General features: G+C 38.6%; 1 protein-coding gene across 2 annotated transcripts in view; it reads left to right on the forward strand.

The window, feature by feature from the left end:
* The window catches only part of HIPK3 (homeodomain interacting protein kinase 3), a 54,590-nt gene that overhangs the window by 11,539 nt on the left and 20,544 nt on the right, over positions 1-22,507 (forward strand). For both annotated transcript variants that reach the window (XM_068989162.1, XM_068989163.1), the window contains exon 2: positions 20,716-20,839. In XM_068989162.1, the coding sequence (XP_068845263.1) occupies positions 20,716-20,839 (124 nt within the window). The remainder of the gene's footprint in view (positions 1-20,715; positions 20,840-22,507) is intronic.

Below are 22,507 nucleotides of genomic sequence, written 5' to 3' on the forward strand. Positions count from 1 at the left end.
ATTATGGCATACGTTTGGCCTTGAAATAGTTGTACACAATTGGACGACACTGATAAAGTAATCAAAAAAGGGATCAGTTCAGTTCAGTTCGGTTCAGTCGCTCAGTCGTGTCCGACTCTTTGCGACCCCATGAATTGCAGCACGCCAGGCCTCCCTGTCCATCACCATCTCCCGGAGTTCACCCAGACTCAATGTCCTTCGAGTCCGTGATGCCATCCAACCATCTCATCCTGGGTCGTCCCCTTCTCCTCCTTCCCCCAACCCCTCCCAGCATCAGAGTCTTCCAGTGAGTCAGCTCTTCCCATGAGGTGGCCAAAGTACTGGAGCTTCAGCTTTAGCATCATTCCTTCCAAAGAAATCCCAGGGCTGATCTCCTTGCAGTCCAAGGGACCCTCAAGAGTCTTCTCCAACACCACAGTTCAAAAGCATCAATTCTTTGGTGCTCAGCCTTCTTCACAGTCCAACTCTCACATCCATACATGACCACAGGAAAAACCACAGCCTTGACTAGACAGACCTTAGTCGGCAAAGTAATGTCTCTGCTTTTCAATATACTATCTAGGTTGGTCATAACTTTTCTTCCAAGGAGTAAGCGTCTTTTAATTTCATGGCTGCAGTCACCATCTGCAGTGATTTTGGAGCCCCCCAAAATAAAGTCTGACACTGTTTCCACGGTTTCCCTATCTATTTCCCATGAAGTGATGGGACTGGATGCCATGATCTTCGTTTTCTGAATGTTGAGCTTTAAGCTAACTTTTTCACTCTCCTCCTTCACTTTCATCAAGAGGCTTTTTAGCTCCTCTTCACTTTCTGCCATAAGGGTGGTGTCATCTGCATATCTGAGGTTATTGATATTTCTCCTGGCAATCTTGATTCCAGCTTGTGCTTCTTCCAGTCCAGCGTTTCTCATGATGTACTCTGCATACAAGTTAAATAAGCAGGGCGACAATATACAGCCTTGACATACTCCTTTACTTTAAAAATGTGTGAATAGAATGTTGTGCTTAGGAAGCATTTGGTAACTTTCAATAGGTTCATAGTGCACCCCCTGGTAACATGAGCCCTGTATCTCTCTCACGTCACGAGTCTCTCTGTGGTAGGCGGTTGTTTCATATTGTAGCAGAATGCTCCGTGGGATTGTAAAGTGAATGTGGATTTTCCCCTTTCCTTCCTCTAAAGCTAAATTAATCATCAGTAGTTCATAAAGAGAAGGCAGTGGCACCCCACTCCAGTACTCTTGCCTGGAAAATCCCATGGATGGAGGAGCCTGGTAGGCTGCAGTCCATGGGGTCGCTAAGAGTCGGGCACAACTGAGTGACTTCACTTTCACTTTTCACTTTCATGCGTTGGAGAAGGAAATGGCAACCCATTCCAGTATTCTTGCCTGGAGAATCCCTGGGACGGGGGAGCCTGGTGAGCTGCCGTCTATGGGGTTGCACAGAGTCAGACACGAGTGATGCTACTTAGCAGCAGTTCATAAAGATAAAAATATTTGTATTAAGATGTTGGATGTATAAGCCAATAGAGATGGAAACAGCTGTATAGACATTTAGTCTATCTTACCTTATAGAAGAGACCAGTGAAATCCAATATACCTAAATGAGAATTGTCATATCAATGTTTATAAATAACTGTATGTAATATGTATGTAATAGGGTTATATTTGATTTTGAGAAATAACAAAGTAATGGTAAATTATCCTTGTAAACAGTAAAACATAATGGTAGAAGTTGACAATCAGTGACTGCAAAAGCCATCTGAAAACAGGTATCATTTTCAAACAAAATACTCTTCAGTCAGTTCAGTTCAGTCACTCAGTCGTGTCCGACTCTTTGCGACCCCATGAATTGTAGCACACCAGGCTCCCCTGTCCATCACCAACTCGCGGAGTTCACCCAAACTCACGTCCATCGAGTTGGTGATGCCATCCAGCCATATCATCCTCTGTCGTCCCCTTCTCCTCCTGCCCCCAGTCCCTCCCAGCATCAGAGTCTTGTCTTTTCCAGTGAGTCAGCTCTTCACATGAGGTGGCCAAAGTACTGGAGTTTCAGCTTTAGCGTCAGTCCTTCCAATGAACACCCAGGACTGATCTCCTTTAGAATGTACTAGTTGGATCTCCTTGCAGTCCAAGGGACCCTCAAGAGTCTTCTCCAACACCACCATTCAAAAGCATCAATTCGTTGGCGCTCAGCTTTCTTCACAGTCCAACTCTCACATCCATACGTGACCGCTGGAAAAACCATAGCCTTGACTAGATGGATGTTTGTTGGCAAAGCAATGTCTCTGCTTTTGAATATGCTATCTAGGTTGGTCATATCCTTCCAAGGAGTAAGCGTCTTTTAATTTCATGGCTGCAGTCATCATCTGCAGTGATATTGGAGCCCAAATAAATAAAGTCTGACACTGTTTCCACTGTTTCCCCATCTATTTCCCATGAAGTGATGGGACCAGATGCCATGATCTTCGTTTTCTGAATGTTGAGCTTTAAGCCAACTTTTTCACTCTCCTCTTTCACTTTCATCAAGAGGCTTTTTAGTTCCTCTTCACTTTCTGCCATGAGGGTAGTTAGTGTCATCTGCATATTAGAAGTATTTAAAAGGAATAAACTCACTGAATAAACTCATTTGAATAATATGGTGGTGAAACTAATATGACAGAAATGTGTGTTTGAATCTTCTAAAGATTTTATTTGCTCTAACTTGCTTTTCATCAATATAAGTCCTTCAGAGAATGCTACTGAATTAGTAACAAGATTCTAAACACGATGTAGTATTTTAGATATGATGGTCTTTCTTTTTAGGGCTTATGAGGAAATACTTTTTAGTGGTTTGTATGAGGCATTAAAAGAGTGTTGCAAGGAATGACAGGATTTTAGTCAAAAAAACCGAAATGAAACATTATATTTATGTCTGCTAAATAATGCCAGATTATTTATTCATAGGTTCATAACGTCAGCTCTGCTACTTTATTGTATCACTTAGAGCAAGTTGTTTAACCTTTCTGAGCCTAGTTTACCCATATGTAAAATATTAGCTACCTCAAAGAGTCTTATGAAAGTGAAACTCCATAATGCATGTAAAGCAATTAATACAGTCTTAGGACAATTTTAAAAGAAGAAGCTACTTTTAAAAACTGTGTATGGTTTAAAGGAAATGTGTAGTGGTGACAAGGTAATAAGGAGTCTCCCTAATTATCCCCTCTGGGCCTGCCTTGGGTATATGTGCTGCTTTATTCTTTGAAGCATAGCCTGTGAGATCTTTGAAAAAGTAGCTGAATTTGTGTTCATAATGGTTAATTCAGCCGTTCTTTGGGGTAGTGGGAAAATTAATGTCCATTTTTCTCCACATGGCTGTCCCTTAAGTGAGCCACATTTATTATTCCACCACATGGAAGGGGCAGTTTTGCCACAAACCAGGTGACCTTGTGTGAGTGCATCTGTTTTGGACTCATTGTTCTTCCGTCTTTCCTTGGGCCAGTGTCATGGTGTCATTACCACGCTTGACAGTGTGCGTCTTCCTGCTCTTCCTTAAAGGCTTCTACATGACTTGCAGAATGTGTCAGTCCTATAAAAGACGCTTTCATTTTTGAAATATAGACATATTTCCTGGGAATGCTTGGGGAGTTATTTTCTTTCAGAGCTTTAAAAATGTTATAATCTGGTGACCATTATTTCTATAGGGAATTGGCTCCTTTGATGATGGTATGTCCCTCATACCATACATGATGGGTATGTACACAGAAGGGTACACTTATGGGTTTTTCTTTGGTTTAAGGAATTGATGTCTGTGTGTGTGTATAATTCTCCCTAGCCTTATATAAATTCCCTTTCTTCTCTATGTTTTACTGTTAAAACTTTTCAGACTTACAAATAATGTGAAAGGGTTTACAGTGAACATGCATATGCTCACTACTTGGATGCTGCAATTAAGATTTTGCTACATAGCTTTATCACAGATACTCCCTCTGTCCATTTATCATTCCATCCTTTTCTCACGAGACAGTTCAAAGTTATAGATGTCTGCACATGGTACCATTATACACTTATGCATGCTACTCATAAAATAGCTTAGTATTTATTTGTGGTTCTTTTTTTGTAAGGACTTTTTTAATATAGTATAATGCACAAATCTAAGCATTATATCCCATTGAATTTTGACAAATGCATACACATGTGTAACCCAGATTCACGTGTGTCATCCTAGAAAATTCTCTCCTGTCTCTTTCCATTCATTCTCTGTCCCTCCATCTTGACTTTTCATTTTTTCACAACACATTAGTTTTTCTCTTCTAGAACTTCATGTCAGTGGAACACACCTTTTGTCTAAAGTTTATTTTACTCAAGGATTTTGTGATTTTTGGTATTTTTTCTTGTATCAGTAGATCATTTCTTTTTATTGATAAGTTTTTCTGGCACAAGAAGTTTTCCAAGCCTCCCTTATACTTTGCCTCTCAGTTTTGGAATCAGCCATTTCTCTAAGGGTCCCTACTTCCTTTTAAGTATGGGAATGGTATTTAGATGTCAAGAATTTGTTGTTTTAACAAGTAGATTCCAGGGTTTTGGTGAAACTGTCTATCATTTAATTCATTCTCTTGAACAGTTTTATCATTAAGGTGCCTGTTATTATTTCAATAACTTGATAATTAGGGCTGCCTCTGTTAATTTTTCCTCTTTTTGTTTCTTTGCATTTGATTATAGTTCCTATTCGGAGCAGGCAATGGCAACCCACTCCAATACTCTTAGGCTGGTAACTTTTTGTTTGTTTGCTTGTTTCTTTAGTACTGGACCTTGGGTATTATTAAGTGTTAGACAGCATCATTCTTGGAGAAGGCAATGGCACCCCACTCCAGTACTCTTGCCTGGAAAATCCCATGGATGGAGGAGGCTGCAGTCCATGGGGTCACTAAGAGTCGGACATGACTGAGCGACTTCACTTTCATGCATTGGAGAAGGAAATGGCAACCCACTCCAGTATTCTTGCCTAGAGAATCCCAGGGATGGGGGAGCCTGGTGGGCTGCTGTCTATGGGGTCGCACAGAGTCAGACACGACTGAAGCGGCAGCAGCAGCATCATTCTTGTTTTATTCCTGCTGAAAATAGATAACTTGAACCTCCTTGTGAGGAAACATTCAGTTCAGTTCAGTCGCTCAGTCGTGTCCGACTCTTTGTGACCCCATGAATGGCAGCATGCCAGGCCTCCCTGTCCATCACCAACTCCCAGAGTTCACTCAAACTCACGTCCATCGAGTCAGTGATGCCATCCAGCTATTTCATCCTCTATCATCCCCTTCTCCTCCCGCCCCCAATCCCTCCCAGCGTCAGAGTCTTTTCCAGTGAGTCAGCTCTTTGCGTGAGGTGGCCAAAGTACTGGAGTTTCAGCTTTAGCATCATTCCTTCCAAAGAACACCCAGGGCTGATCTGAACACAGATTGTGGGGCAGTGTACAAAATAACTAGTTTGTAGTCTTAAAAAAATGACAATCTCATAAGGACCACAGAAATGCTGAGAAACTATCCCAGGTAAAGGGAACTAAAGAGACATGGGTCTAGGATTTATTTTTAAAAATTGTTTATTGTGAAAGAAGGCATTATTGAGACAGTTGGCAAAATCTGAATAGTAGTATCACATTAATATTAATTTCCTTGTTTTGACAGGAATTACATGCTGTAACTATGTAAGAGACTCCCCTTGTTTTTAGGAGGTAAACACTGAATGAAGCATTTAAGGGTAAAGGGATTCAGTGTTTGCATCTTAACTGTCAAATGATTTATAAAAATCATATTTGTATGTGTATATAAAAGATAATACAAGTGCGATAAAATGCTAATGTTTAGAAATCTGACTGAGAGTGTATAAGAATTCTTTGTATTGTATGTCAACTTAAAAAGTTACAACTGAAAAAATATGAGAAAAATAGTGATATATTTGCTGAGTTAAGTGAAATTTAAGAATTTCACCTTTAAGAAATGTGTCACCGGATTGAGAGATCGCTCACTTGCTGAGCAGTATCTAATCTTCTGCCTGCTCGTTACTGCACGGTCTTATGATTGAATAATGCATTTGCAGTAGTTCACAAAATACAGTGATCTATCTGATGATGCTGACGAACTTGGATTTTCACTGAGACTGCGTGGTCTCAGTGATGTTTTTAAGCCCTGCTACTTAGAGAACTTGGAAAGTTACTTCTGTGCTTTAGTTTCCTCATGGCTACAATGGGATAATACAGTGCCCACTTTAGAGGATTTTGTTAGAATTTAATGAGATAATGAGCATAAAACATTTAGTACAAAATCTGATTATTCAGTGGAGCTCAGTAAACATATTTTTATTTTCAAAAATATTTTTTTGAAAAATTGCAAATTAAATAATTTCACTAAATAATTTTTGTTGTCTGATTTAAACACACCATATAAATTATGAACTTCTGTTGACACCCACTGATGATACATTATAATTTTAACTATATCTCATAGTCAGATAAACTGTGAAGTTCGGGATTGTTTTGTACCCCCTTCTCATCATCTGTAGTATAGCACCAACTCAGCTCCTTGGCTTTTCTCTCTTGATATTTATTAACAATAGTGTTCTCAGTTTTCTGTAAAATGCAATTTTAAGATCTTGCCTACTGTGCTTGATAGGTAAAACACAAAACATGGACTTCCCTGGTGGTCCAGCAGTTAGGACTCCATGTTTCTACTGCAAGGGGCTCGGGTTCAATCCCTGGTCGGGGATTTAAGATCCCGCTCATTCCTCAAGGTGCTGCCAAAGAGTAAAAAAAAACAAACAGGAAAAAAAAAAAACCATGAAAAATAGTACTGTCTGTAAATGAAATAAATTTCTGACTCTACTTTTATAAAATATTAGCTCTTGGTCAGTCATAGGTTTGCAAATCATTGATGTGTACATCTTTTTGGATGTTGGGGTCTAAGTGATATATTTGGCATATTGGTAATGGCTATTAAATCTTTGCTGTCTCCTATCCTCTACCTCTGAGGTTTTACGTTTAATATATTTTGAAGATACTTATTACTGCAGTCCTTTGTACTTGGCGCTTTGATCTGGAGCATTGTGCAGCATACTTAAAAGATTAAGTGCCCTTGCAATAAGGATATTTTTAATTGTGCTATTTTTAGCCTACGACTCAAGCTACATTTGAATGAGTGTCTATTCTAAGAGCTTGTACTTTGATTACATTTCATCATGTTATTGAATAGTTGTAGTTACAATCATGAAAGCAATCTGTGTGAATATCCAATATTCTCTAGCCTTGTTATTGCCTATAGCAACAAGTTTCTTATCATGGTAAACATTCGTGACTTCAAAAAGAAAATATTTCTAGAAGTGATTGATTGGTTCTTTTAAAACTTATTTGCCTTTCTGTCAGTGTTGAGGTTTTGTTGGTGGTTTTTCTTTTTAAAAAGCACCATTCTGCAGAATATTGAATCAAGTGCTGATTAAGCTAGAAGCAAGCTACCTAATACATTTTAAGTTTCCTTTCTGTTAAAGGTCTGGTTGTACAAATGTTCTTTCATATTTTCATAAATTTTAGTTGCGTTATGATTTGAAAGATTCTTGGAGATCTTCCAGTTCCCCTGTTGTACTTAGAGGCATCCTCTCCATGGTGTCCCCTGCAGACGGTATAGAGCCTCTCAGGGCCATCTCCAGTGTTCCTCCCTCCCGAGACTGCGTTCCTAGCTTCAGAGAGTCACACTTGGAAGTTATTGCTGATAATAAAAGAAAATAAAAAACTGGCTTAACACTGATTATGTGGTCTACTTTGATGGTAGTAATGTTAGAAGAAAACATGAAATTCCTATAAAATTTCGCTGATTGACAATTTTTAAACATTAGTCTTTTATTGTATAGTGGGAGACGCTTGTTTTAGAAACCAGTGTTGTGGAAATGTGTACTTCGGTCTCCTTTCCAGGTTGATTCGTGAAAGATAACTGCTGTTAAAACTTGGGTATGTATCCTTTGCTAGATTTGTTGTGTTTGTATAAATACATGTTTATTAGTACTGGTATTTTTGTAACCACTTTAGGTCTTTGCTGTCTTTTGCTAAGTATAAGACTTTGCCTGTTTGAGTGCATGACGCTGTATTTATTAGTAATCACACCTACTGGATGGCCACATCTAATACACTATTGAGCTCATTCCCTAATAGCTTTTGTGAAAGATTGTTGCAGTCATCTTTTGGAACACAGCATCTGCCAAAATAAGAGCCTTATTTTAACTGAGAAGTGTCCTGCAGATATCTATGTATTTAACATGAAAGATTATTTATGGATAAGATGAGCAAATGCTTAAAGATCAGGAAGAGGACTAAGTAAAATGTCAACTGTAGTTCTTTTCACATAAGTATATATCTCACATTTCCCAGTTAGTCTAAAAATCAAAGGTGACATGTTGAAAGAGAAAAAAGAACACATTAATGATAAGTATAGCATCTGAGTGGGAAGACTTCGAGCACGATAAAAGTCTGATAGTTTTAGTAATCTTGGAGATTGTTTATTTTAACATGCAACACTTATGGATCCTGAAGCCATAAAACCTGGCTTTGAATTCTGGCTATACTTCAAAATAGCTTTATGACCCTTAGGCAAGTTCGTTATGCTTGTGTCCGTTTCTTTGTCTGTTAAAAGGATTGGCATGACCATCAAATGGGCTAATACTTATAAAGTGCTTAGAGCAATGCCCAGTTCTTAGTGCTAAGTACCTGTTTGATGTTCAGTCAGTTCAGTTGCTCAGTCGTGTGCAACTCTTTGTGACCCATGGACCACAGCACGCCAGGCTTCCCTGTCCTTCACCAACTCCTGGAGTTTACTCAAACTCATGTCCATTGAGTCAGTGATGCCATCCAACCATCTCATCCTATGTCGTCCCCTTCTCCTCCCACCTTCAATCTTTCCCAGCATCAGGGTCTTTTCCACTGAGTCGGTTCTTCACATCAGGTGGCCAGAGTATTGGAGTTTCAGCTTCAGCATCAGTCCTTCCAATGAATATTCAGGACTGATTTCCTTTAGGATGGATTTGTTGAATCTCCTTGCTGCTCAAGGGACTCTCAAGGAACTCTGAACACCACAGTTCAAAAGCATCAATTCTTCGGTGCTCAGCTTTCTTTATAATCCAACTCTCACATCCATACATGACTACTGGAAAGACCAAAGCTTTGACTAGACAGACCTTTGTTGGCAAAGTAATGTCTCTGCTTTTTCATATGCTGTCTAGGTTGGTCATAACTTTTCTTCGAAGGAGCCAAGTGCCTTTTAATTTCATGGATGCAGTCACCATCTGCAGTGATTTTGGAGCCCCCAGAAATAAAATCTGTCACTGTTTCCATTGTTTCCCCATCTTTTTCCCATGAAGTGATGGGACCAGAGGCCATGATCTTAGTTTTATGAATGTTGAGTTTTAAGCCAGCTTTTTCACCTTCCTCTTTCACCTTCATCAAGAGGCTGTTTATTTCTTCACTTTCTACCATAAGGGTGGTGTCATCTGCATATCTGAGGTTATTGATATTTCTCCCGGCAATCTTGATTTCAGCTTGTGCTTCATCCAGCCCAGCGTTTCTCATGATGTCCTCTGCATAGAAGTTAAATAAGCAGGGTGACAGTATACAGCCTTGACTTATTCCTTTCCTGACTTGGAACCATTCTGTTGTTCCATGTCCAGTTCTAACTGTTGCTTCTTGACCTGCATACAGATTTCTCAGGAGGCAGATCAGGTGGTCTGTTATTCCCATCTCTTTAAGAATTTTCCACAGTTTGTTGTGATCCACATAGTCAAAGGCTTTGGCATAGTCAGTAAAACAGAAGTAGATGTTTTTCACTTTTTCGGTGATCCAACAGATGTTGCCAATTTGATCTTTGGTTCTTCTGTCTTTTCTAAAAATCCAGCTTGAACATCTGGAAGTTCATGGTTCACGTACTGTTGAAGCCTGGCTTGAAGAATTTTGAGTATTACTTTGCTAGCATGTGAGATGAGAGCAATGGTGTGGTAGTCTGAGCATTCTTTGGCATTGCCTTTCTTTGGGATTGAAATGATGACTGACCTTTTCCATTCCTGTGGTCACTGCTGAGTATTCCACATTTGCTGGCATATTGAGTGCAGCACCTTCACAGCATCATCTTTTAGGATTTAAAGTAGCTCAACTGGAATTCCAGTACTTCCACTAGCTTTGTTCGTGATGACGCTTCCTAAGGCTCACTTGACTTCGCATTCCAGGATGTCTGGCTCTAGGTGAGTGATCACACCATAATGATTATCTGAGTCGTGAAGATCTTTTCTGTATAGTTCTTCTGTGTATTCCTGCCACCTCTTCTTAATACCTTCTGCTTCTGTTGCTGCTGCTGCTGCTAAGTCACTTCAGTCGTGTCCGACTCTGTTTGACTCCATAGACGGCAGCCCACCAGGCTCCCTCGTCCCTGGGATTCTCCAGGCAAGAACACTGGAGTGGGTTGCCGTTTCCTTCTCCAATGCATGAAAGTGAAAAGTGAAAGGGAAGTCGCTCAGTCGTGTCCGACTCTTAGCGACCCCATGGACTGCAGCCTACCAGGCTCCTCAGTCCATGTTAAGCCAAATAATTTCTGTCCTTTATTGTGCCCATCTTTGCATGAAATGTTCCCTTGGTATCTCTGATTTTCTTGAAGAGATCTCTAGTCTTTCCCATTCTGTTGTTTTCCTCTATTTTTTGCATTGATCACTGAGGAAGGCTTTCTTATCTCTCCTTGCTATTCTTTGGAACTCTGCATTCAAATGGGAACTCTGCATTCACCTGATGTGAAGAACTGACTCACTGGAAAAGACCCTGATGCTGGGAAAGATTGAAGGTGGGAGGAGAAGTGGACAGCAGAGAATGAGATGGTTGGATGGCATCACTGACTCAATGGACATGAGTTTAAGTAAACTTCAGGAGTTGGTGATGGACAGGGAGGCCTGGCTTGCTGTAGTCCAGGGGGTCACAAAGAGTCGGACGTAACGACTGAACTGAACTGATTCAAATGGGTATATCTTTCCTTTCCTCCTTTGCCTTTCGCTTCTCTTCTTTTCATAGCTTTTTGTAAGGCCTCCTCAGACAATCATTTGTCTTTTTGCATTTCTCTTCCTTCAGGATGGTGTTGATCACTGCCTCCTGTACAAGATCATGAAGCTCCATCCATAGTTCTTCAGGCACTCTCTATCAGTTCTAATCCCTTGAATCTATTTGTCACTTCCACTGTATAATCATAAAGGATTTGATTTCGGTCATACCTGAATGGTTTAGTGGTTTCCCCTGCTTTGTTCAATTAATGTCTGAATTAGGCAATAAGGAGTTTATGATCTGAGCCACAGTCAACTTCCAGTCTTGTTTTTGCTTGATGTTATTGCTGTCCTTATATGTATTTTAAAGGATTTACACTGTTTGAAGGATTTATACTGAATGAAAACTGGGTTTAGAAAATGGCAGCATAATACTTCTTCAATTTGATTGTCCTAGAAAGCTAAAGACTAATCAAAAAAGGCATAGAACTATTAGAAAAGATAGGTCAGTTAGTATATTCTTAGAAAGAAAATGAAGTTGTTCAGTTGTGTCTGACTTTTGCGACCCCATAGACTTAGCCTGCCAGGCTCCTCCATCCATGGGATTTTCCAGGCAAGAATACTGGAGAGGTTTGCCATTTCCGTCTCCAGGCGATATTCCTAACCCAGGGATTGAACCCGGGTCTCCTGAATTGCATGCAGACCTTTTACCTTCTGAGCCACCAGAGAATCCTAGTGTCTTCTAATTCTGTGGAAAATAAAGCTAGAACATAACTTTAGTTGAATTGTTACAAGTAACTTTGGTGTCTGTTTCTAGGTTTCCTGTTTGTTTGACTTTCTGTGTTTCTTTCAGTCACAAAATCTTATCATTGAGATGGTATAGTATAGAGAAAGGTTTTTGGAATAAGGCATTTAAAGTCTCAATTCCATCACTTTCTGGGTAACTTTTGGTACTGTATCAGTTACCTGTTTCTGGGTGACAGCTCCAATGCTTAATTGCTTCAAAAACGATTTATTATTTCTCATGATTCTGTGGACTGACTGTACTTAGTTGAGGGGTTCTTTTGTTTTACGTGGAACATTTTGTTTACCGCATTTTTGGTCTCGAAACAGAGGAACAAGGCAGAAATCTGTTTTTAGAACATCTTCTTTAAGTGAGATAAAGTGTTAAAAATGATTTCTGTGATGTTGGCTGCTGTTAAAGCTCAGTAAGTTGTGTTGACTTTTATTTTATAGTCAAAACATTTCAATTGTCCCTAATGTGAAGTGGCTAGCATGTCAGGGTCTTCTTGGTTGATACCTGTTTGGCTCATGTATTTAATAAAGATATTTATAACAGAATGCTAACAGCTTCTACTGTTTGATCAAGTAATTCACTGAACAAACGGATGAGTGAATACCTACTATATGCCGGCAGTATTCTCAGTGCTGGGAATATAGAACTGAAAAAATTAAAGTTCTTTCCCTCATGGTTTTATATTCTAGTAGGGGAGGGGAAAACATAATAAGGAAGCATATCAGTTGGTGGCAGGTGCTATAGACAACAGAAAAGCAAGATAAAGGAGGAGAGGTAAATATATGCGCTGGCAGGGGCTTACCCTTCTGTTCAAGGTGGTAAAGGAAAACCTTCCTATCTGGTCTTTGGACAGAAACACAAAGTAAGAATGCAGGGATCATGTCCTGCTTTCCCCTCTGACAGGAACCTTCTCCTAATAAATGTAAAGGTTTTGAGGCAGCAACTATGATTAGAAGCAGTAAGGAGGCCTGTACAGGTGGATCAGAGCAAGCAAATGGGATAATGGTAGGAAATGTTAAATAGATTTCCTGAGGGCAGAATCACGTCTGACCTTGTATAGACCATTGTGAAGAATTTGGCCTTACTGTGAGGCAGGAAGAAGCTGCTAGCAGGTTTGAGGCGAAGAGTGATGTGGTATGACCTGTGTACCAAGTGGATCACGCTGGCTGCTAAGTTGAGAGTAGATGGTAGAGGACAGGGCGGAACCAAGAACAGTTAGGAAGCTTGCAGCAAGAGATGCTGGAGGCTTGGATTGTGGTTTTAGCCGTAAAGGTGGGGCAAAATAGTCAAATTCTGAATCTGTTTTGAAGATAAAGTCAATGGGATTTGCTGATAGTTGTGAAAAGCGAGAGTCAGATTTGATTCTCACACCAGTTATGTGCCTGAGAAATTAGGAGGATAGAGTTGTCATTTCCTGAGATCGGGAAGGCTGGAGGAAGAGTGGGTTGGAGGGAACTGTGAAGATGTTTTGAACGTGTTCAGTTTGAGATATCTAATAATTGACAGTAAGAGATATTGAGTAGACAGTTGGATAGGGAATTCTAAAGTTGGGGGAGAGAGGTCTGGTTTAGAGATGCACATTTGGGTTTAAGAATAAAGGTGATATTTAAAACCATGTGATTTATGAGATCACCTAAGGGAAGTGAATGTAGGTAGAGAAGACAGGTATCTAAAGACAGCCTTGGGACACCCCAGAATTTAAAGGTGGTGGAAATGAGATGGAACTGGAAAGGAATCTGAGAAGGGAGTGCTGGTGAGGTAAAGAGAGCAGAGTGGTGTCCTGGCAGTCAGCTGCAGACTGTTTAATGCAGGAGAGCACAGTCAACTGTGTCAGATGCTGCAAGCCAAATAAATCAAGGATGTGGCAATGCAGGGGCTGATGGTGACTTTGACAGGACCTATTTTGGTGGAATGATGGGGTAATGAAAGCCTGATTAGAGTTGAGTTCAAGACAGGGGCAGAATTGGAGGCAGCTTTTCTTAACAATGCTTTTAAGAAGGCCTGTTTTAAGAGGGAACAGAGAAACGGATGATGGCTGAAGGAGGTTATGTAAACAAGAACGTTTTTTCTTTTCTCTCAAAATGGGAGATATGGAATAGTCATGTCTTTATGTTGGGGGGTGGGGAGAGGGAGGGAGGGAAAAAGGGAGGGAGAGATTGGTGATGACAGAGACTGGGAAATTGGTGGAATGATGTACTTCAGTGAGTGAGCATGGGTACCTTAGATAAAAGTACTGACAGATGCAAGTGGGCTAGTAGATGTGGTGGTGAGAATGTAGAAGTTTCTTTCAGATATCCCCCCACCCCCGCCAAATAAAGTTGGATGCAAGGACAACAGTCAGGAATGAGGATGGGGAGGAGGTGATGGTTTGAGAAGAGAGGAGGTGTGAATTAGGACAGTGGGAGTATGAATAAATTTGTAAATGTATATGCTGTTTTACATTTTACACAGATTCTTTTACCTAGTCGTTCAGATAATTTTCAGAGTATGCTGCATCAGTAAAACCCATTTCAAAAATGAAAATACTAAGCCTTGGGTAAATTACTTGGCGGGATTGCTAGGTATCTAAAGTGTTTAAAATCTAGCTCTCTCTAGATGATTTTCATTGTTTGGAGTCATGAATCCTTACCAGACGCAAAGACTTGTCTTCCCAGAACTTTCTGCGTAGTAGCACTATAGCAAAACATTCTTAGGAAATTTACCCTTAGATTTACCCATGACCCCATGCTCCTTTTATATTGGGTTCCCAGTAGATGGTCAAGAAGTTGTTATTATTTTTTTAGTGCCCTAGAGGTTTGAAAAAGAGGTGTAGCGCAGGATTAGCTCAATTGTAAAGCCTGCTGCATTGAAAATCAGCAGTTTCTTTAACACTAGAACCCTTTCCCCCCTTTTGGATATATATTTCGTCAAAGGCATTTTCTTCCTGTACCAATCAGTTCTCTGAGGAAGTGATTGTTTTTGGTGTATAGCTTTTCTGCTCCGACCTTCTTCAGCCCTGGAGTACATTCTTGCTCAATAGCCTGGTGAGGTGGCATGGCCTTTCCTGGTTAACTTTTCATTTTTCATATAGCTGGAAAGTGGAAACAACCCAAATATCCATCATCTGATGAATGGATAAGTAAGTTTGGCATACCCATACAATGGAATATCATTCTGCAGTAAAAAAGAAGTGCTGGTACATGCTGCAACATGGTTGAACCCCAGATGAAAGAAGCTCGCCATAAGAGATCACATGTACCGTTCCATTTGTATGATATGTCCAGAACAGGCAGAGCTACCGAGACAAAGGAGATTTGTGGTGGTCTAGGGATGGGGAAGTTTGGAAAAAATGGGGAGTGACTGGTAATGGATAAAGGACTTGTTTTGATGGTGATGAAAATATTCTAAAGTTGATTGGGTTAATGGTTGTATAATTCTGTGAATATACTAAAAGCCATTGGATTGTACCATTTGAACAGATAAATCGTATGGTATGTGAATTATGTCTTAATAAAACTGTTTATTTTTAGAAATACCTTCTGTGTCACCTACCTCAAGGAAGACTTTTAATTTTATTATTTTTATCTTTTTTTACCATTTATTTACCTTTTCCAAGTTTGTGCTGCTTTTCTCTGGTGTCTTCTTCTTGTCAAAAGTAGAGTGAAGCATGTAGCTGTACATTTGAATATAAAGGAAATGGCAATCCACTCCAGTATTCTTGGCCTGGAAAATCCCAGGGACAGAGAAGCCTGGCAGGGTACAGTCCAGGGGGTCGCAAGAGTCGGACAGGACTTAGTGACTAAACCACCACCACCAGAGGAGTATTATCAAGAGAAGCCCTGATAACTGTAGTTCTCATTTTTACTGAGTGACATCCGACAGCGTCATCAGAATCTGGGCTTTAGTTTTGTCATTTCAGAAATTATTTGTTCAGTGTCCTAGACTTAACCAGACCTGGGTTGTTCCTGTCACTAAACTCTCAAGAGACTGAAATATATCAGCTTTATGCTAGTTTTATTAACTTTAGTGAGAAACATTAGGCAGGCTAAATAGTCAAGTTGGCCTAACTGTTGTATTTTCTGTATCTGAAAAGATAGATTAGGAGCCATATCATGGTCACCACTTTATTGATGGCCTTGAAATCATTGCATGATCCTAGCCTAATGGCATTTGCCAGGATAACCCAGGGCATCTTTCTCTTATGAGAATACACAACTGTTCCTTGAACTTGACATACCGAGTTCCTGAACTGAGACATCCTTTTTCCCAACAGGGCTAGGCTTCTCTGCCAGTAATTGAATTTTCAACTTAAATAAAAATGAAATAAAGTAAAATGTTCAATTAATAGTCACCTTTTCTGAGTGACAGTATTTCACCATGTTCTTATTTGAACTATCTACCTCTAACATTCTTTTTGAGTTCTTTAGCAAAGACCCACAGACCATTCAAAAGTTTAGTTTACCCACTTAAAAAAAATTTTTTTTTTAGCTTACCCACTTTACCTAGATTTTATATTAGTATTTCAAGGCTTCAGAAAAGTAAAAAGGACTTGGTTTTAATGAATACTGGTAAGTTTTATTAGTCACATAGCAAAAAAGGAAACATGGCATTTATGCATAGCCTTTCTTACCGTATAACCTAAATTTTTGAATTTGTTTGTGGATTTGACACCTGCCTTCTAATTGTGTTATTATTTATAGAGTGGTAAAGTGGTTTAGTTATACTCTCTATCCAGTGGACGTGTTTAATGTGTGCCTTGCCTGTCTACAGAAGTACATATGTCTGTTCCCTGCCATATCCTTGGCACACCACTCACATTACAGATGATCAGAAGGGAGTTAAGGTGGATAAGAAAAGAAGTGGAAGAATTTCCTTTAGGTGTAGAACACAAGGTTTATTTTGAGAGTCGTCCATAAATCAGACTTTCTGCTATGGTCATTTATATTCAAAAGTATATTTAGCCCAGAGAAATAATTTGAGAGCCAGTTAAGATACATTCAGAAAACTAAGCTTTATTCATTACGTTACAGCTGGGTATATTATTCTTCTGTGCGTAGTTTGATTTTTAAGGTTTACTGTATTGTAAGACTGGCTGGCTGAGCTCTGATATCTCTGGCAGTTTCATCTAGATTGTAAATGCTTGAAGGTGTTTTCACATGTGATGATACATATAGAAAATATAACATTTTGTGGTATGTTGTGGTAAACGGGAGAGAATTTGAGTATGTTTGACTCAGACTTGGTGAAGAAATGTATTGCATTTTCTTTATGATATTTATGTTTTACAAAATAAAATACAAAAGCTTAGGGGAAGATGGCTGTGGCAGCCTTGGAATTGTGCTGTTTGGATCCACTTCAAGAGAACCTGCTGTGAAGAGCGATTAACTGGCAGCCTCCACCTGTTGTGCCTGTTAGATAAGGCAGCAGTGCTGGGCAGAGGCCCATTCTTCTGGGCTGCTCCCAGCTAGTGACCAAACACACTGGGGGCCCTAGAGCTACGCTGTGCTAGTTTGATGGGGACCTACTCTAGCAGATAATTTTTACTTAAAGACTCTCCACTGACCCTGCCAAGACTCTTCTCTTAACAGCACTGCAGTCGCATAGAAGTTCTAATTCTTCCTCTGCCCCTCTTTCACAGCTGTCAGAACTGCTCGAGGTCTGAGGCTCTCTTCGCCTACTCCTGCTTCATCTCCCTCTGTATCCTTCAGAGACATTTTCTCCCCAAGAAATTTTTTGCACATCTCATCTGCTTCTCAGGATTTTAAACTGATGCAATAATACATAATGAATTTGTATAAAATTTGCAATTAAAATTCTTGTTTAAAAATGAGATATTTGAGTTTGCTTCCCTAAATATAACTTTTGAATCTTAGATTTTGTGTTTGAAATGGTTTTATACAATTTGTAATCAAGATTTTTAAAAGATAAGTCTATATTCTTATCACGATCAAAGTGGCTCACTCACTAAATGGTAGCAAATGGCAGAAAGAATTCATCACTCTTTGTCCACTTGACAGAACTCTTTTCTTAATTGTTGACCAGATTTCAAGCAGTTTTTGTCTCTTTAAGTTGTATGTCCTAAATACTATCATTTTGTTAGTTTTCTTGCATTACCAAATACAATGTTGAAATTTTCTACAGTAGTCCATTTCAAGTCTTGTGAATTTTTTGTATTATTTCAAAATAACCATGAAGCCCTTACACACAGCTATAGCTCTGTAAGTCTTTAGGATTCAATTTAATACATGATTAACTATTACTAGTGAATCTCATTTACTCCATACTTTTTGAAACTAGCTGCCTTTTGCTTTGAACCTTTTGAAGTATAGGTTAGTATATACTTTATAAACTCTTGTGCTCATTTCTCTCTCTTTCCGCCTAGACTTTTATTCTTCCGATGCCTAGTTCAGACCCGCATTTCACACTGACGCTTTCTTTCCTTTGTGTGAATCAACCTGTGTTGGCATGGCTTATTTAAATGTTTATTGAGTGCATATTTTCTGCTATGTTCTGTGTATAAAATAGTGAACAAAAGATAAAATCTTGTGAATATGATAATAAATATTATTTAGGGTAAGCCTTTTCTTTCTGTAGTAGTTTAGCATTTGATTACGTCTGAATTTAATTTACATGTATACATCTACACAGTTACAGAGTTAAGTAGTCAAAAGAGTGAAGGCTTTTTATAACTATGTTTTAAGGTTCTTTTATTCCTCTTAGTATCTCCCCATGACACTTACTTGTTTTTAACATGTACTGTGGATTAAGAATCTACTGAATCTTAAATATTAATTACAGCAGAGATACTCAGAAGTAGAGTCAATAGACAGATCCCAAATCTATGGTAGCAATTTATTATCTTTTGAACTTATTTTGAACAGAACTGTAGGGAGGAGATGGAATTGTCTTTCCCATTGGGTTTAACTATTGAGTCTAGGGCTTTGGTTCTTTTGTCATATATTGGAATCAGCTGGAGAGGTTTAAAAACCACTGATGCCTTTGTCCCATCCTCAGAGTTTCTGATTTAATTGGTATGGGTGTGGCCAGCACAAAAATTGTAATGTGCAGCCAAGATTGAGAACCACTGCATTAGGAGATAATGACAGTCAGCACTCTTAAGTTAAAAAAAATTGGCAGAAGGACTTTTAAAAACTGTATTAAATAAGTATACTGAGAGATCCTGGGAACAGTGTCACCCCAGTAGTAATGAGGACGCATGTTGTTCATTGAAGGAGTTCCGACTTAGAGCATCAGAATAAGTAATTATAGTATTGAATTGTAACCCATTGAATAAAATAAGAATCCATTATACTTACATAGGTAAATAAATGGATAAATTGAAATTGGATTCCAGCCTCAAAGTGCTTCACAAAAAACTTCATTACAAAGGGGAAAGAAGAAACTTGATAGTGAAGAAATCTATCAGATACCATGTTACCAAGTAATCAAAGTGAGCATTATCAATAGTGCTGCAAAGGTTTGTACCACCTGATAGCATATAATGAGGAAGGAAAACCATCACTTTTAAAACATTTCTCCCAAAGATTATAACCTGGATCTAATGATAAGAAGATGTCAGACAGACCCGTATTAAGGGATATTCTACAAATAACTGGCCTGTAATATCTTATGCCAGGATCATAGAAATCAAGGAAAGACTTGAGGGATTCTTCCATATTGGAAAAGACTTAAAGAGAGATGACAGCTAAATGCAGTACATGATTCAGAATTGGGTTCTTTTGCCATGAAGGACATTATCTGTGCAATTGGCCCAACTTCGAGTCTAAGGCTTAGCTGGTGAAAATGTATCAGTATTTGTTTCCTGACTTTGATGATTGTGTTGTGATTAATGTAATCTTGTATGTAGGAAATACAAAGCATGCCATTATTTGGCAAATTACTCTCAGTAGTAGAAATGGTTTTATACAATTAGGAAAAAGTATTTATTGTACTGTTTTTATAACTTCTCTGTACCATTGAGATTGTTCAGGATAACCATGATTGTATAACTTTGGAATTAGAGAACTGTATGTGAAACTTCTCTTAGAATGTTAATTTTCTTAAGGGAAAGTCATGGAAGTAGCAACGTAATTTATCTGAGAATTCTATCTTTCATGGAATACATTTTCCAGATAATCAAAGCTCTATAAGTGCTAAAATGCTTTTTAACTGTTTTGATGTACTCTGTAGTTTTCTGCCCTTTAAGGCAGAATATGGTGAACTTGGTCTTGTCTGTTTTGGAGAACAAATAACCCAGTTTTACCATTATCTTCTGGAGTAAGGCCTCGGCCTAGATCCGTGGCTGGTCTTCGGGGTTGGTCTGGTCTGGTTTGCGTCTTGCCTCTCAGCGTCTGGCTTTCAGCTCTGCTGATGTCATGGTGTGTGTATCTGATAATCTGTCAGTCTCTTTCTAGTGTGTGACTTCTGCTGTCGTCTCAAAAAACAAGATCTATGATTTTCCTTTTATTTTTTGCTGTCATGTTAATAAAATTTAGATTAAGTATAGATATTTTATCATCGCGGTGTTGTTCTCATGTTGCTGTTGTTTAGTAGCTAAGTTGTGTCCAACTCTTTGTGACCCCATGGACTGTAGCCCGCCAGGCTCCTCTGTCTGTGGGATTTTCTAGGCAAGAATACTGGAGTGGGTTGCCATTTCCTTTTCCAGGGGATCTTCCCAACCCAGGGATCAAACCTGGATCTCCTGCAGGCGAATTCTTTACTACTAAGCCACCAAGGAAGCTCCCCATTGTACTCATAGCATCCCTTTACGTTTAATTCAGGATTATGGTTAGGTTTGAAAGAGTTCTGAAAAATGATGAATTACTGTGACTAGATGATTTTTCTCTCATTTTATGAGCTTATCTTTGAATATAAGATGAATTGGATAATTTTACAATCACTTTTTAAATTTTTTGAATTTCAGAGCTCCAGAGATTATATTGGGGTTGCCATTTTGTGAAGCCATAGACATGTGGTCACTGGGATGCGTGATTGCAGAATTATTCCTTGGATGGCCTCTCTACCCAGGAGCCTTGGAGTACGACCAGGTAACAGAACTGTTATGATAATCCAGTGGAGTTGGTAGAATGTATAGAAAAACAGTAGACTTACAGGAATATTTCCCCGGGCATACAATACATGTGAAGCTCTTGTTAGAATAAAATAGCAAAACCAGGGATATTATGGAATTGAAATTCAAGATCTCAAAACAGAATCTGATTTTTAAAGTGTTTTCATAAACAAAGTTGTAATTTCATAAACAAAGTTGTAATCCACGTGCCTGAAAACCAGTTTTGTAAACCTCTTGGGAGAATTTTTTTTAGTCCCAATTTTTATATTGTAGGTATATATACACAGGGCTGGACTGTGTCCATTTAAATAATAATGCTTTGCCTGGGTGACAGATTTTGGTGATGGATGCAATGTCAGCCTGTCCCAAGAAATAAAAGGCATTGTAACTACTGGTCTTGAGCCAGCACCTTTTGTTGGTCTTAAATAACTCAGTTACCTGACCCCTGTTTAGTATTTTTCACTGTTTTTGATGGTGCTAAAAGTCTAGCTTAAGATTATTTGAAATGATTCTCCATAGAATCCAGGGAGTCACCTCATTACACACTTTTCATGGTGATTTTCAGGTATATTCATTAGTCTTTCTAAGCTACTAGACAATATTGTTTGCTATTCTCTTGGTTTTTATTACCAAGATTGTCGTTTGAAGTACTTGTCTTCTTCACTTTTTGAAAGGGTTTTATAGCATGCCTCCCTTATTAGAAAGAGATATATACTCAACTCATATTTTAGTGAAAAATGTTAGTCAGCATTCACAAGTTACATAAATTTTGTTTGGCTTATATTTCTATTTAAATGATATACTATTTAACTTTTAGATATGAAAAAATAGGAAGTAGAACATTTTAAAAGCATGCATGACATAACTACCAAGATAGCTGATTTCTAGGGTTTAGCTTTCTTCATAAAAGGGGATATGAGAGGTAGTTAATTTAGTGACTTAAATGTTGCTGAGACTCTGAAAATCATTTAACATTAATTATTAGGTGTTATTGTTAACTTTAATCTCATCCTCTTCCAAAAACTTTCTACCCATGAAACTTCTTTTAGGCCAGTTTTTTTTTTTTTTTTAATTCTCTAACTTTCCCTCTCCCTGTTCAACATACCTCTTAAAAGACCATTTCTGTAAAAATTTCCATAGATTTTTACCTTCTTTCATCTTTTAACCCAATCATTAACTTTGATTCAGATGCCAAGCTAACTAGTTTTGAAAGAATTAATGATCTGGTTGAAAAGTCCCATAATGCCTTGGGTGCTGAAGTACTGAGGAACCTGTCAGATGCTGGAAATACACCTTTGGCTTGTGGACCACAAAGTTATGGCATGCATAGTACTCTGGAACAGGACACCATCTAGTGGGAGTATAATTGCTATTTTACTCTGAATTTGGACCTTGTAGTTAGTCTTGGACAATTCATCTTGATACTGAAAAGGAATCTATAAATGCAGTTTTTCTAAAATCTATAATAAATTTAAAAAAACCAAAAGTGAGAAAAAATTGTTATCTGATTCAGATTAACAATATTTTCAGAATGTGTATTATTTTAATTCTAAAAGGTCATAATAATTGAAAAAAGTTACTAGCATACAGCATCAATAGTTATACGTTATCAACCCAGTATTTTAAAAGTTATTTTCCAAAATAA

The sequence above is a fragment of the Capricornis sumatraensis genome, chromosome 16, assembly GCF_032405125.1.
Source record: "Capricornis sumatraensis isolate serow.1 chromosome 16, serow.2, whole genome shotgun sequence".
Classification (NCBI taxonomy): Eukaryota; Metazoa; Chordata; class Mammalia; order Artiodactyla; family Bovidae; genus Capricornis; species Capricornis sumatraensis.